At 34.1% G+C, this 15928-nt stretch overlaps 1 protein-coding gene across 6 annotated transcripts in view; it reads right to left on the bottom strand.

Moving 5' to 3' along the window:
- SLC4A10 (solute carrier family 4 member 10) overlaps positions 1 to 15928 on the bottom strand; it is a 215419-nt gene that overhangs the window by 120022 nt on the left and 79469 nt on the right. For all 6 annotated transcript variants that reach the window (XM_032880287.1, XM_032880288.1, XM_032880291.1 and 3 more), the window contains exon 6: positions 3444 to 3632. In XM_032880287.1, the coding sequence (XP_032736178.1) occupies positions 3444 to 3632 (189 nt within the window). The remainder of the gene's footprint in view (positions 1 to 3443; positions 3633 to 15928) is intronic.

Below are 15928 nucleotides of genomic sequence, written 5' to 3'. Positions count from 1 at the left end.
TTTTGTAAATAATAAGAATATTATTTTCACCTTTTTGGATTTCTTAAAATCCTTTTGCATCTCTCTGTACTACTGCACAAAAAAATAAATCTCCATTGAGTATTTTGAAACAATGTCAGATCTATATTTATGGCTATGAATTTCGATTTGTTTGTTTATGTAGAATTTGTCAGTTTTTAGAGTTCCTAAGTAGATTGAGAACCTTAGTAATGAAGGTCTTTCACACTTTTTTTCATTCCTGGATAGGAGATTTATCTCTAAATTGGTGAAGTCTATACATATTTTCAGAATTCTCAACACACATAATTATGCAAAGTGTATGAAGAAGCAAAACAGAGTCACGAGGAGGTGTTATAAGCCTAGGCTTAGAAAACCATTTCTGACAGCATACTCTACAACAACACTTAATTGGGTATATGAATCTTATTAGAAATGTTTCCAAGTTTTTATTACCCTAATATGTGCCTCAAAAAGATCTCTACGTGTTTAGATATAGGCTGATTATACAGATGGTGACAGAATCACTTCAGAACTACTCACATTCCAGTTTCAGAAAAGCTAAGCATTTGCCTCAGTAAGGCAAAAAAGTAGCCTTTCAGAAAACTTTATATCTCTATGTATCTAGATGTAGACTTGTGATTCAAGGCTATAAATCTGTCATTTCTTCTCATGTCTACCAGAAGTTTAAGGCAGTATCAAATACGTGTCTAAGTCTACATGATATTACAATAAATTTAGTCATCCAGTAAATTCATTACCTTCTTCTCTCCACAAATAAAATGTAATAAAGTCATTTCATGGTAAACATTATTCCCAGTGAAATTTAAAATACAAATTATGGCTAGTTCACAATCCACAAGACTTGCATTTTTTTTTCAAGGTTTTATTTATTTATTGGATAGAGATCTCATGTAGGCAGAGAGGCAGGCGGAGAGAGAAGGGGGGAAGCAGGCTCCCTGCTTAGCAGAGAGCCCGATGCTGGGCTTGATCCCAGGACCCTGAGATCATGACCTGAGCTGAAGGCAGAGGCTTAACCTACTGAGCTACCCAGGCACCTCCAGGCCTTGCATTTTTAAAAAAACATATATCCTTCTTATAGACATACATTTTATTATATGATTTCTATTAAAAGTAATCAAATGAAGGCAGAATTTCTTAAAATGTGCTTGCATTCATACATAGTTCAGAGAAATATTTTAATAAGTTCCTCAGAATCATGTAGACATAAGCCCAATGTCAAATTAGTAAAATATCTGAATCTGTTGTTTTAATATCATCATACCCAAGTAAGTTGTAGTATCATAGCTTAATAAAAGTACTACATTTAGATTAGGTCTCAGAATATAAAAGCTTCACCTTGTCATTTTTTTAAAGATTTTATTTATTTATTTATTTATTTATATGACAGAGAGAGACACAGCGAGAGAGGAAACACAAGCAGGGGGAGTAGGAGAGAGAGAAGCAATCCTCCCACGGAGCAGGGAGTCAGATATGGGACTTGATCCCAGGACCCTGGGATCACGACCTGAGCCGAAGGCAGATACTTAATGACTGAGCCACCCAGGCATCCCTATTCTGTCATTTTTATGTATAGCATATTTTAAAGCAATTTGTGATTTAGAACATGAATATATTATATTATATATTCAATATATAATATATATATATTGAATATATAATGTGATTTAAAGCAAAGCATACATTCTCAAAATGCTCAGTGGAATCTATAAATACAAGTTGGTATGTGTTACAAAGTACTTAATTAAACTTACTAAAGTTCCCCTTGCTACACAAAAGTAATGTTCCTATGAAACCCTTCTTTCTGAAAGTTTGCCTTGTACCACTTCATTTTTAAGACCTACAAGAGTATAATAACAGATTTTTTTTTTTTATAAAAGCAAAATCCTCTCTGGATTTCTTTTGGTTAATGAAAATAGGTACTAATGCAGGTCTTTCATAAAAGTGAAGTTGCATGGGGCTCCTGGGTGGCTCAGTGGGTTAAGCGACCAACTTGATTTTAGCTCAGGTCATGATCTCAGGGGCATGGGATTGAGCCCAGCATTGCACTCCATGCTCAGAAGGGAGTTTGCTGGAGAATCCCTCTCTCTCTCGCCCACAGCCCCTCCCCCGACATGCACACATACATGCGTGCTCTCTCTTTCTCTCTCAAATAAATAAATCTTTAAAAAGAACCAAAGTGAAGTGGCACAACGTGAATTTTCAGAAAGCAGGAGATACCTGTGGATGAACAACTACAGACTGCTATATGACAACAATGATTTAAAAAATCAAAGAGTATTTCAAGATCATTCTGCCATTAAGAATAGTTCTGTGCTCTGAAACAATAGTACATCTAATCATCTTTGTTGATTTATCAAAACATTTCTTCTACATGCATATATTTGATTCCGTAATGGGAAAATTGGTTTAAAAATCCCATTTAAAGCACAATGTGGAGAAAACTCATTTTCATGCATTTGTATTTAAGGCATCACTACAGCTATGGAAAGTAGGAGTGAAATGACATAAAATAGTCCATGCTGAAATATACATGCTTCAAAGTTTTGTGCAAGTCAGAGTCGTTCTAGTACAACATTTGAGATTACTTTTCATTAAATTTTTATCTTTTAAAATTGGGACTTTGTGTAGCTGATGAAAGTCTAACAAATTCCTATCATCCTCATGATAACTTTATCTTCCTTCACAATATTAATGGAAAGGATAGATTCCTAAGCAACTTCTTCAGCACAAACGATGAAGGTTCAAAGAGATGCAAGGAGAGAACAAAATACAAAAGAAGGATAAAACAGTCTGAATGCACAAGCCATAAAGAGTAAGTCATAAGTGCCAAAAAACAGTGATTGGTGTCATCTGTGTTGGTGTGTGAAGATAGTAAGTACACTGTGGCTCCATGGGCATTGAAGACGTAGCACTGCAAACACCAATGAGCCTATGAACTGGAAATCAGGCTTAATACGTTAGAGCCACAAGCAATGTTCTAGTTGGTCTTTTTAATCATAGCCTCTCATGGAATTTGTTGACTATGATTAACATGAAAACATTCGCTCTTTTCCACAAACAGAAACTGGTGACCATTATTCATTTTGACTTTAAAAATCCATAATTCAAAGCATTATATTACATTCTCAGGTTGTGGGGTGAAGACGATGGAGTTGCATCTGAGTGTGTAACTGCTTATTAAATAAAAGTTTCCTCTGCATTCTTTCATGAGAATTTCAGGAAATTTAAATTCTTTGTTAAAATTTCTACAATTTGATACTTGAAAATCAGACTATATATGTATAAAAAGAAATAACTCTACTACAACAATCCGTATTACAATAGATCATTTCTAAATAAAATATGTTTTAAAGAATTTGGAAGCACTTTGAAATTTCAGATATCTATAATAAACATAAAGAGTACAATAAAGAAACATTTACCATTTTTATCCATGGAATTTGGTTCTGATTGTTTCTTTCCAATATCAGCAAAGGAACGAACTATGGGAATTCTATTGGTGAGTTTTTTCTGATTCTGGTGGTGATGCTGTTTCATCAGTGCCTCATGAACCCTGTGGCGTACATCCTCATTGAGCTGACCTGAGCTCACTTGTTGGTCAAGGACCATATCTGAAGAAGGAAGGCAAAAAAAGATTAGCACGGTAGATTAACACAGTATGCAAGCAGCAAACCACTGAGTCCAAATATACATGTTCCAGATAACAAGATTCATCTTAAGATAGGATGAATTCCTTTAAAAATCCCAAAAAGTTGTGACTTTTTGTTAAAACGTTGCACAAAAAAGATGGGGAAATTTTTACTATAAATCATTCAACTTTAAATATGTAATAACTTGATGAAGTATTATTTTTAAAATGGACATAGTTGCATTGTGAACAAGTGCTTTATATTCTCTATTATTTACACTGATGGGAGAAAACAGTGGCAGGGGTAATATTAATATAATTAGTATGTTTAAAATTGTAAAGTGGTTTATGTTTTTATGTTTTATGTTATGGTTTTTTCCTTTTTCTAGTAGAAAATGATTTCTGTGTTTTCTCTTTAAGTGAACAAAAGTCCATCTGTAAAAATCTGATGCAGGAAGAATTAGGCAGCTATCTAGTTGGTTGCATTTGGAGAGTAAACAACTCTTACACTCATATAAGTCAGCCCCCTCAAAACATCCTTGAAAATGTATTTAAAGAGTTCTCCTAGAACTATAAAACAAAGAATAAAGGTGAGATTTCAGAGGGCTGTAATTAAGCAGATTGATATTTAACATATGCAGTGTCAGAAATGCCTATAAAATAAATAGGTGAGTAAAGGAAGTTTCTTGGTAATACAAAACCACTTCAGTAAACGTCATTGTAGGAAGAAGGAGGGAAGATGGTGAAGTAGGAGGATCCTGAGCTTACCTTGTCCCACAGATTCATTGTAACAATAGCGACATTTACACAACTAACTCTGAAAATGACCTGAAGACTGGCAGAACAGATCTTCCACAGCTAGGCATAGAGAGAAGGCCACATACAAAAGGGTAAGCAAGATGTGGTTGGGAACCAAACCCCTGGCAGTATGAATCCCAAATAGGAGGGACATCACAAACATGGAAAGGCAAGAGGATCACACCCCACACCTGGCATTCCTAGAACTGAGGAACCACATTGCGAGGACTAGTCCCCTTAACCTCTCCCTTTAAAAACCAGCAGGCCTTAACTGCAGGACCTTTAAAATTAGTGGGCTTAACTCCAGAGGAGCCTGAGGGCAAGAGGAAACTTGAGTTCCCACTCCTAAAAAGAGAGCATTCTAAATAATTCAGCTGAAGACACAGCAGTTTGAAAAGTGCCTGAGATATAGGTGAAGGAAACTTATTGACTAATCTTAGAAAGTATACCAGAAAGGCAGGAGATTTCTCTGAGATTTCTCTGAGAGCTCTCTCTGAGAGCACTAGCAGGTGACATTCCTCTTCCCCTCCTCCAGCCTAGGCAGCAGGACATTGGTGGGAGCCAATTCTACCCTCTCTATCTACCCTGATAGCACTCTGGGAGGCCTCACCTGAGCATTCTTATGTGGATCTACCCCACCCAACCCTCTTGTCTCTGCAGGCATCCCTTCAAAGCAACTCCTGACTGAATCTGACTCCAGAAACAATGACAACAAAAATAAAAATAAACACATGGGACTATATCAACCTAAAAAGCTTCTGCACAGCAAAGGAAATCACCAACAAAATAAAGACAACCTCCCAAATGGTAGAAGATATTTGCAAATCATATATCTGGTAAGGGGCCAATACCCAAAATACATAAAGAACTCGTACAAGTCAACACCAAAATAAATAAATGAACAACCTGATTACAGAGAACCTGAAGAAACATTTTTTTTTTTTTTAAAGAATACAGGTGGCCAATAGGCACAGGGAAAAATGTTCAGCATCACTAATCATCAAGAGATGTAAATCAAAACTACAATGAGATATCTCCTTATGCCTGTCAGAATGGCTAGTATCAAAAAAGACAAGAAACAACAAGTGTTAGAGAGAATGTGGAGGAAAGGGAAGCCTTGTTCCCACTGTTGGTGGGATTATAAATTGGTGCAACCACTGTGGAAAACAGTATGGAGTTTCCTCAAAAAATTAAAATAAAATTACTATATGATCCAGTAAGTCCACTAATGGGTATTAACCCAAAGAAAATGTAAAAATTAGTTTAAAAAGACAAATGACAAATGCTGGGATGCCTGGGTAGCTCAGTTGGTTAAGCGTCTACTTCAGCTCAGGTCATGATCCCAGGGTACTGGGTTTGAGTCCCACATTGGGCTCCTTGCTCAGCAGGGAGCCTGCTTCTCCCTCCTGCCTGTGTGCTCACTCTCTCTCTCTCTGACAAATAAATAAATAAAATCTTAAAAAAAAAAAAGATAAATGCTTCCCCATGCTTATTGCAACATAATTTACAAACAGCAAGATATGGGAGCCACCCAAGTATCCATTGATAGATGAATGGATAAAGATGTGGTATATATGTAAAATATATACCACATTTTATATATATATATATGTATATATATATATATATATACACACACACACACAAGTATATAAATATATAAGACATTATATAAACCACATTTTATATATATATATAATATATATGAATATATATTATATATATAGGAATACTAGCAATAAAAAAGAGGGAAGGCTTGACATTTGTGATAACATTGATGGACCTAAAGGATATTATGCTAAGTGAAGTAAGTCAGACAAAGACAAATACCATATGATTTCTCTTACATATGAAATCTAAATAACAAAAGAAATGAACAAACAAACAAATAGACCCTTAAATATAGAGAAAAAACTGCTGGTTGCCAGCACAGAGGTAGGTAGAGAGATGAATGAAATAGATAAAGGAAATTAAGAGGTATAAACTTCCACTTATAAAGTAAATAAGTCATGGAGATGAAAGGTACAATGTGGGGAATAGAGTCAGTAATATTGTAATAACATTGTATGGGAACAGATTGTGACTATACTCATTAGGGTGAACACTGAGTAATGTATAGAATTGCTGAATCAATAAGTTGTACACCTGAAACTAATATATACAACTGAATCAATAAGTTGTACACCTGAAACTAATATATACATATAGTTGTATGCCAACTATACTTCAATAAAAATTTTTTATACTTTAATAATAATTTTTAAATTTTTTAAATTTAATAAGCAGCCAAGTCTGATTTTAGAAAAATAATCAAAGTTGCAAAATGACTTATACTGTATAATTCCATTTATGGCACATATGCACATACAGAGAAAGGACACTGTAATGATACATTCCAAATTGTGTAAGAATGGGTAGGGGTAGGAGTAAAGAGAAACTTTAAAGTTTTACCTTAGAATTAGATTGAACCATATAAAACTACCATTTTTGAAAGTCAAAAATGGTTTTCAGCAGTTTCATAACATTTTAATTTTTTGCATAAGGAGATTTGTGTAATAAAAATATTAAAGAACACTAACCAATCACAAAAGTATCTCCTTTTTCAAAATGAGGGGATTTGGAAGAAAGAAATTAATGAAACAGTTTTAGGGCAGTGAAAATACTCATGATATCATAATATTGGATACATGTCATTATACTTTTGTCCAAACCCAAAGAAACTATATAACACTCAGAGTGACTCCTGATGTTAACCATGAACATTATGTGATAGTGATGTGTCAATGTAAGTTCATCAGTTGTAACCAACATAACATTCTGGTGGGAGCTGTTGATAATGAGGGAGGCTATGCATGTGCAGGATCAAGGGTTTATCAGAAATCTCTGTATCTTCCCCTCAACTTTTCTGTGAACCTGAAGCTGCTCTAAAATCTAAATTCATAATTTAAAAACAACCTCAGTACAATTAATCTGTCCTAAAATGATCAAATATTAACTCTACTTAATTTTTTTGAAGCTCTAACTCCTTATATAAACAAGCATATCAAAGTGAATTGCCTTCCACAGTCCTACTTAGTGCAACAAAAAATTGAATATTAGCAGAATTTTCCTGTACAAACAATGTTTACTTCAGTGTAAAAGGGAAGGACTAGGAAAACAGACTTGGGTCAATGTACCACATTCTAGCTATGCGATCTTGTAAAGCTGGATAACCTGAGGGTTCTTATTTATAAAATGGAGATAATATCTATTACATATGCTTAGGCCTAAAGACATAAAGCACCTAATGGACAGATTAGAATATTGAAACCTTGAGTAAATATTTCCCAGTACAAGATTTCTTTTGCAATTTCCATTAAGTAGGTTATGGGTCCCTGGTTTTGATTTTGTGGTGGTTTTAATGGATTCATATTTATTTGTAATTGTATATCAAGTGGAGTCAAGTAGAGTATATCAATAATGGAAACCTCAGAAGAGGTAGTTCAGGATGGTGGTGTAGGAAGATATGTATTCACTTCTTTCCATGGACAAAACAAATATACAGCTACATATGGAAAAAAAAAATGGCCCCTAAAAGGCCCTGAGAACAAGCTGAATACCTGATCCACAACAAAGGATAAAAGGACCACATCAAGACTGGTAAGAGAGGCAGAGACATGCTCTCACCAAAAACCCCACCCTCGGTGCAACCACTCTGGAAAACAGCATGGAGGTTCCTCAAAATGTTGAAAATAGAACTACCCTATGACCCAGCAATTGCACTGCTGGGTATTTACCCTAAAGATACAAACGTAGTGATCCGAAGGGGCACATGCACCCGAATGTTTATAGCAGCAATGTCTACAATAGCCAAACTATGGAAAGAACCTAGATATCCATCAACAGACGAATGGATAAAGAAGATGTGGTATATATACACAATGGAATACTATGCAGCCATCAAAAGAAATGAAATCTTGCCATTTGCGACGACGTGGATGGAACTAGAGGGTATCATGCTTAGCGAAGTAAGTCAATCGGAGAAAGACAACTATTATATGATCTCCCTGATATGAGGGAGAGGAGATGTAACATGGGGGTTAAGGGGGTAGGAGAAGAGTAAATGAAGCAAGATGGGATTGGGAGGGAGATAAACCATTAGTGACTCTTAATCTCACAAAACAAACTGAGGGTTGCTGGGGGGAGGGGGGTTGGGGGGATGGGGTTATTATGGACATTGGGGAAGGTATGTGCTATGGTGAGTGCTGTGAAGTGTGTAAACCTGGCGATTCACAGACCTGTACCCCTGGGGAAAAAAAAATATATGTTTATAAAAAATAAAATTAAAAAAAAAAAAAAACCCACCCTCAGAGGGGCAACCCACAATCAGGAGGGAGCTCAAAAAATATGTGTGTGTATATATATACTTATATACACACACATATGTATAAAACATTATTAAAAATTTAGATATAGATCACTTATCACTAAGGGAAAGAATTATGTACCCCACACAAGATACCCCTAGGTCCTGCACCAGAGAAAGAAGTTCCAAAATGCCCAGCTTTGAAAATCAGTGGGGATTATGTTCAGGGGAAACACAGGGCATAGGGAATGAAGGTTCTGCTCTTAAAGGACTTATGTATAGAACAACACTCTATGGGACCCAGCATAAAAAACACATTTTGAAAAGAGCCTAGATTATAGGTGAAGGATATTTACTTGCTAAACTTAAAGCTATCAGAGAAGCAGAAGTCTTTTGGGACTCTCTCCAGGGATGGTATGCTGGCAGATATCATTGTTAGTGACTCCTTCTAGCTTACTGACACCAACAGTGGTAGATGCCATTTTTGGGACAAAGAGGCTCATTCCTGTCACTCTTAGTCAACTTAATATTGGAAGTTCTAGCCATAACAATTAGGCAAGAAAAAGAAATAAAACACATTCAAATTGGTAAGAAAGAATTAAAACTGTCACTATTTGTGAATGTCCTGAAACTCTATGTAGAAAACCCTAAAGACACCAAAAACTATTGTAACTAATAAAAGAATTCAATAAAGTAGCAGGATACAGAACTCTGCTGCATTTCTCTAAACTAATAATAAACTATCAGAAAAAGAAATATTAAAAAACCTCACTCACAACTGCATCCAAAAGAATAAAATACTTAGAAATAAATTTAACCAAGGAGGTACAGATCTATATTCTGAAAACTATACAAAGAAAAAAAAAAGAAGAAGAAGAAGAAGAAGAAGAAGAAGAAGAAGAAGAAGAAGAAGAAAAAGAAAAAAAAAAGAAGAAAAAAAGAAGAAGAAGAAAACACAAATAAATTGGAAGTTATACCATGCTCATGGATTGAAAGAATTAATATTGTCAAAATTTCCATTCTACCCAAAGCAGTCTACAGATTTGATGTTATCCCTATCAAAATAAACTGTCCTCACATAACTAAAACAAATATTTTTAAATTTGTATGGAACCACAAAAGAACCCAAAAGCCAAAGCTATCTTGAGAAAGAAGGATAAAGCTGAAGGTATCATCATCCCTAATTTCAAATAACACTACAAAGCTATAGTATGATACTAGTACAAAAACAGACACATAGATGAATGAAATAGAATAGAGCCCAGAAATAAACCCATGCATCTACATGGGTTTGCATCTACAACAAATGAGACAAAAAAAAAAAAAAATACAATAGGGAAAAATAATCTCTTCAATAAATTGTATTGAGAAAACTACATGCAGAAGAATGAAACTTGATCACTATCTTACACCATACACAAAAATTAACTCAAAATGGATTAAAGACTTGACTGTAAGACCTAAAACCTTAGAACTCCTAGAAGAAACTTATGCAATTTAGGCAGTAATTTATTTGACATTAGATGTAGGAACATTTTTTCTAGACTTGTCTCCTCAGGCAAATGCAATAAAGGTAAAAATAAATGAGACTTCTTCATCAAACTAAAAAGCTTTCACACAGCAAAGGAAATTACCAGCAAAATTAAAAGGCAACCTGTTGAATGAGAAAAAATATTTGCAAATCAAATATCTGGTAAAGGGCTCATATCCAAAATATATAAGGAACTCCTACAACTCAATAGCAAAAGGCAAAAATTTCAATTAAAAAATGGGAACAAAGACCTGAATAGACATTTTCCCAAAGACATATGGATGGCTAATGGGTGAATGAAAACATACTTACCACTAATCATCAGGAAGTACAAAACAGAACCACAGTGAGATATCACCTCACATCTGTTAGAATGACTAGTACCAAAAACACAAGTAATAACAAGTGTTAATAAGGATATGAAGAAAAGGGAACCTTTGTGCACTGTTGGTAGGAATGCAAATTGGTGCAGCCACTATGGAAAACAGTATTTTTAAAAAAATTTTTTTAAAAACTATTATTTGATTCAGCAATTCCTTTTCTGGGTATGTATCTAAAGAAAATGAAAACACTAACTCGGAAAGGTGTATTCAGTCCTATGTTTATTGTAGCATAATTTACAACAGCCAAGATACAGAAGCAAATTAAGCGTCCATTGACAGATGAATAAATACAGAAGATATGGTTTCTATCTATCTATCGATCGATCGATTGATCTATCTATCTAGAATGATAGAATATTATTCAGACATAAAAAGAATAAACTCTTGCTATTTGTGACAAGATGAATGAATCTGGAGGGTATTATGTTAAGTGAAATAAGTCAGACAGAGAAAGACAAATACTGTAAGATTTCATTTATATGTGTAATCTAAAAAATAAAACAAATGAACACACAAAACAAAACAAAACCAGACTCACAGATATAGAGAACAAGCTGATAGTTCTCTAGGAGAATGCAAGTTAGGGGAAGGCAAAATTTGTGAAGGAGATCAAGAGGTACAAACTTCCAGTTATAAAATAAAGAAGTCATGGAAATGTGATACATAGCACAAGGAACATGGATAATATTATATTAACTTTATATAGAGACAGATGGTAACTGGACTTACATGGTGATCACTTCAAAATGTATATAAATGTCAAACAACTCTGTTGTACACCTGAAACTAATATACTATGTGTGTCAATTATACTTCAATTTAAAAATCCAGAAACCCCAATGAAACTATAAAACAATTAATTTCAATTAATTTCATTGCCTCACATAACAGAAAATCAAAATTGGGCTGGATTTAATTCTATTCCTCTGACTCTCTCAGCTTCCCCCTCTACCCCCTAGGTGTGAGTTTAACCTAAGGCTGATTTTCCTTATGGTCATAAAGTAAGTGTCAACAGTAACAAAGAAATACATATCTTTGTTGATACCCATATATTCTTTGACTTCTTGTGACTTTCTCTTAAAAGGAAGTTCCTTCTCTTCTTCCCAGGAAAAACTCTTAATTCCAACTGACATAGCCTTGTCCAGGCTGAGACCATCCCTGGCTAAGGAAACAGCACCCCTATGACTGGATAAGGCTAATCAAGAACTACCCTTCATTCTGGAATCAGTTCTCTAAACCACAGGTAAACAAACTTTTTCTGTAATAGGTCAAATAAAAATTTTAGGCTTTGTAAGCCATGGAATCTCTGTAACCACTACTGAATTCTGCCGTTATTACATGAAAGTAACCATAAAGAACAGGTACACAAATAAGCATGGCTATGTTTCAATAAAACCTTTTTATGGACACTGAAATTTGAATTTCATATAATTCTCATGTTGAAAAATATTAGTCTTCTCTTTATTATTTTTCAATTGTGTAAAATGTAATAACTGTTCTTAGATCATAGGCCTGACAAAATCAGACAGTAGGTGAGTATAATTTACCAAATTTGCTCTATTACTTTGCTGCTTACAATGGAAAGAGGTAGAATGTACATTTAGAAATCAGCCATAATCACTATAATTACCTCTAAAGTCCCTTTCAATTTGGAAAATATATGATAGTATAGAATATTTAAATCTATACCTCACTTGTTTGGAGAGGAATAGTTATAATATCCTTGAATTAATTTGAAAAAAAAAGAAATGATAAATTGCCAACATATGTGACTTTACACTGAAACTTTGCTAAGAGGGAAAAATGTATATAAAATATGCCACATAAACTTCATAATGGGAGTTATAAAGTTGGTTATTAAAACACCAGAAGGGTACCACTGTACCACAGCTTCATCTCTAAGCCATAATGTGTAACCCCAGTTCAATATTCTAATCAGAATCAAATGAAGCATATAAAATCCTATGTACATGGTTATGATTTTTAGTTCTTATCAAAATACAGTCTTTCCAGGCTTAAGCACTACAAAAACCCCTAGGTCACTAGCTTCACAGTCTTTCAGAAATAAGGTTTTTATCTGAAACAGTTACATAAGAGAAAGTAAATAGAAAAAAAAAAAAAACTGCTCATCTGCTCATTAGCCACACAGAAATACACAGTAAACTCCTCTGAGGTATAACTGCATCAAATATATCTTAATGAACTAGAAAATTTAATCATCTTGCTTAGGAATATAACTTATACTGAGGTGAGATTTAAGTACCAATGGGAGTCTGATTCACTAATCACTCTCATTGTTCTCTTCACCACTATAATATATATTAGTATTAACCTTGAAAAGTAGGAAAGGATAATGAGCCATAATGGCTCAGGGCCCAAAGTCAAGTCCTACAATCTCGGCTGGATATGATGTCTAAATGACACAGTCTAGCCTGTCAAAGCACAATGCCACGATCTGGGTGATATCAGGAGAAGTTAAAATGAAAAGGATAAATAGGTCACACTCTTCTAGCACTAAGCAGGCTCTAGGAACACTAGAAGCATTTCTGTAAAAAGGTCTCAGAAAATGAAAAATTATTTTTCATTCTTATCAGGCAATTAGTTTATTGTGATCAATCCATCTTAACCACTGAATGAAAACCTCCAGAGATCATGAGATTTACAGATTCTACGGAAATCTCTGCCCCTTAGAAGATAATCATATAAATTCTTTGCCTTAAAAATCCATTGTCTTAAGAGGCTGGGAGTGGGGAGGAGTAAAAAATAGGAAGGGTCTAAATTCAGCTGTTTGGTTGACAGGAGTGTATATATACATATATATTAAAATTGTAAGCTACCCTAAGAATGCTTACTTTCCAGAACAAGGATGGTAATAGTATGGACATGTTAAACAATATGTGACTATTCCCATACTCCCAAATCTGCAGATTACACTCGGTGAAGCAAACTTCAATTTTTTCCTTCAATAGAATATTTTTTTTTCAATAGAATATTTTAAACTACAAAAGTTGTTTTAGGGGAGCCTGGGTGGCTCAGTTGGTTAAGCAACCACCTTCAGCTCAGGTTATGATCTCAGGCTCCTGAGATCAAGTCCCATGTCAGGCTCACTGCTCAGCAGAGAGTCTGCTTTTCCTTCTCCCTCTGTGCTCTCTCTCCCTCCCTCTCTCTCTTTCAAATAAATAAATAAATAAAATCTTTTTTAAAAAAGATGTTTTAATGGATGGAGAGCTATGATTGATAATCTGTCCATGGTCCTAACTTTGGTTTGGTTTTCATTTCTTACTCCCATTTACAGAATTAGGGTAAAGCATACAATGCAGAGAGAATTTTTCCATTACTAATCTTTAGAGTGCTGAATTTCAAAGAGATTGACATAGTCCATAAAATCGCCTGTAATTTATATAAATATAATTAAGAAGCATTTTAAATACAATTAATCTCCATCAGACTAAAATCACAGTAAGAAAGCATATCTGAAGAATATTGGATTTTAAAAGGTTAAATAATATTTTGAAGGAAGAAGTTAAAATTTATTCCAAGTTCCCTGAAACATTGGGAAATAGACATTTTTAAATTAACTTTGTCCAAAAGAAAATCCTACTTTAATTATACCAGACATTCTTGACAGACCTGCCAGATACAAATGGGATTTTCTCCTGCTAAGTCTACAAAAATCTCTTTAAAGAATTATCTAAGACTATTAAAAACATATCAGAAGACTGATAAAAAAAAATTCTTGATTATTCTAAAACAATATCTGGGTCATATTTCTCTATTAGAAAATACTAGAGCCTGTACATTCACAAAGTTTAAGAGTTTAGAGCCCTTAAAGATAAATATTATATCTAGCTTTCAGAAAACTGAAACTAGTGACTAATATGTTAGTAACTTCCTAACGTATAGAAAAACATGATAAATAGGAGGTGAAGAAGAGCTCCTGGTCCTATTGTTAATCACTATAGTCACAAGTTATCACGAAATAGAATAAAACAAAACTTATAATTACAGGTTAATAAAAGAAATTATTCCCATCGCTGCAAGTACCACCTATGATATATCACTTCCTGTTTATCTGTTTATAAAATGAGTGTATAGCCTCCTCTCTATCTCATAAGGTTACGGTGATAATAACATATAATGAATGTGAAAATACTTTACAAAGTTAGAAGTCTTAAAAATGTATAGTTAATGCATACTTAGTAATACAACTCAATTTTCACAAAGCAAAAATAGCAAAAAGTAAACAGAAAATAATTACAAACTATAGGGAGAAAATGTCTTAGTAAGATTTTATTGAGGGCAGAAACAAATACCTTTGGATTAAATAAGTCAAATTACAATTACTTAAAGAGAGGAAATCTCTTCTCATTAATGAGTGAAAAGAAATTTAAGATAATAATAATCAACAAGTATTTTTAATCATTTTTTTAAATGTGGTATTAGCTCTAAACCATTGACATCTTCTGAATGGCATTTTACAGACTGCTCTGAACTGAAAATGGGACATTCAAGTTGAGCTACTTTGGAGACATAAAGATACAGACTAATTAGACGAGCAGAAAGAACAAAAGCTATTTGGGGTATCAAGACTTCCATTGAACTACTTTCCTTTGTAAGGACAGACTCAGAAAATGTAGTTTGCTTTCAAGAGCAAGAATTAACACAGCTAACAATCCTCCCATAGTCTACAGAACAGAGCTTGGGGAAGGGAACAGCAGGAGGGAAAGGAAACATAAATTTAGACCAAAAAAACTGATCGAAGGTGATAAGATGAACAGAGTTTCTGTCAAATTCGTGGGAGACTTTCTGGTAGAAGTAAATTTCTCACGAAAGCATTAGAATATAGATGCTTTAAGTAATGCAGGGTGTTTTCTGAGGTTAATTTTGGCAGGTTGAGGAATCTGACAGTCTCATTAGATATAGCCAGTCCAAAAGTTGTTTGGATTAATCCATTTTCAAAGGTAATGCCATCACTGACATAAATAAACTCCTTATTTTGGGCAACCTCCTGCATCTCATTTCTCCATTTATGAAGTAAGATAAACAATCATAATACTAAGCCCCAATTTTGTTTTGAGTATCAAAAAGATAATGGAGAATTACTACAAAGAGCTTCCTAAACTGCAAAGGACCGTGAAAATGTCATTTGGTTCCTAATTAAAACACAAAAATGTTATGGGCTATCAGCAGGACCCCATAACATAAAGTTAAGAAATTACATT

This window comes from Lontra canadensis, unplaced genomic scaffold (assembly GCF_010015895.1).
Source record: "Lontra canadensis isolate GAN:19392208 unplaced genomic scaffold, GSC_riverotter_1.0 scaffold69, whole genome shotgun sequence".
Lineage (NCBI taxonomy): Eukaryota > Metazoa > Chordata > Mammalia > Carnivora > Mustelidae > Lontra > Lontra canadensis.
The sequence above is the reverse complement of the archived record's forward strand: the minus strand, read 5'-3'. Positions and strand labels throughout refer to the sequence as shown.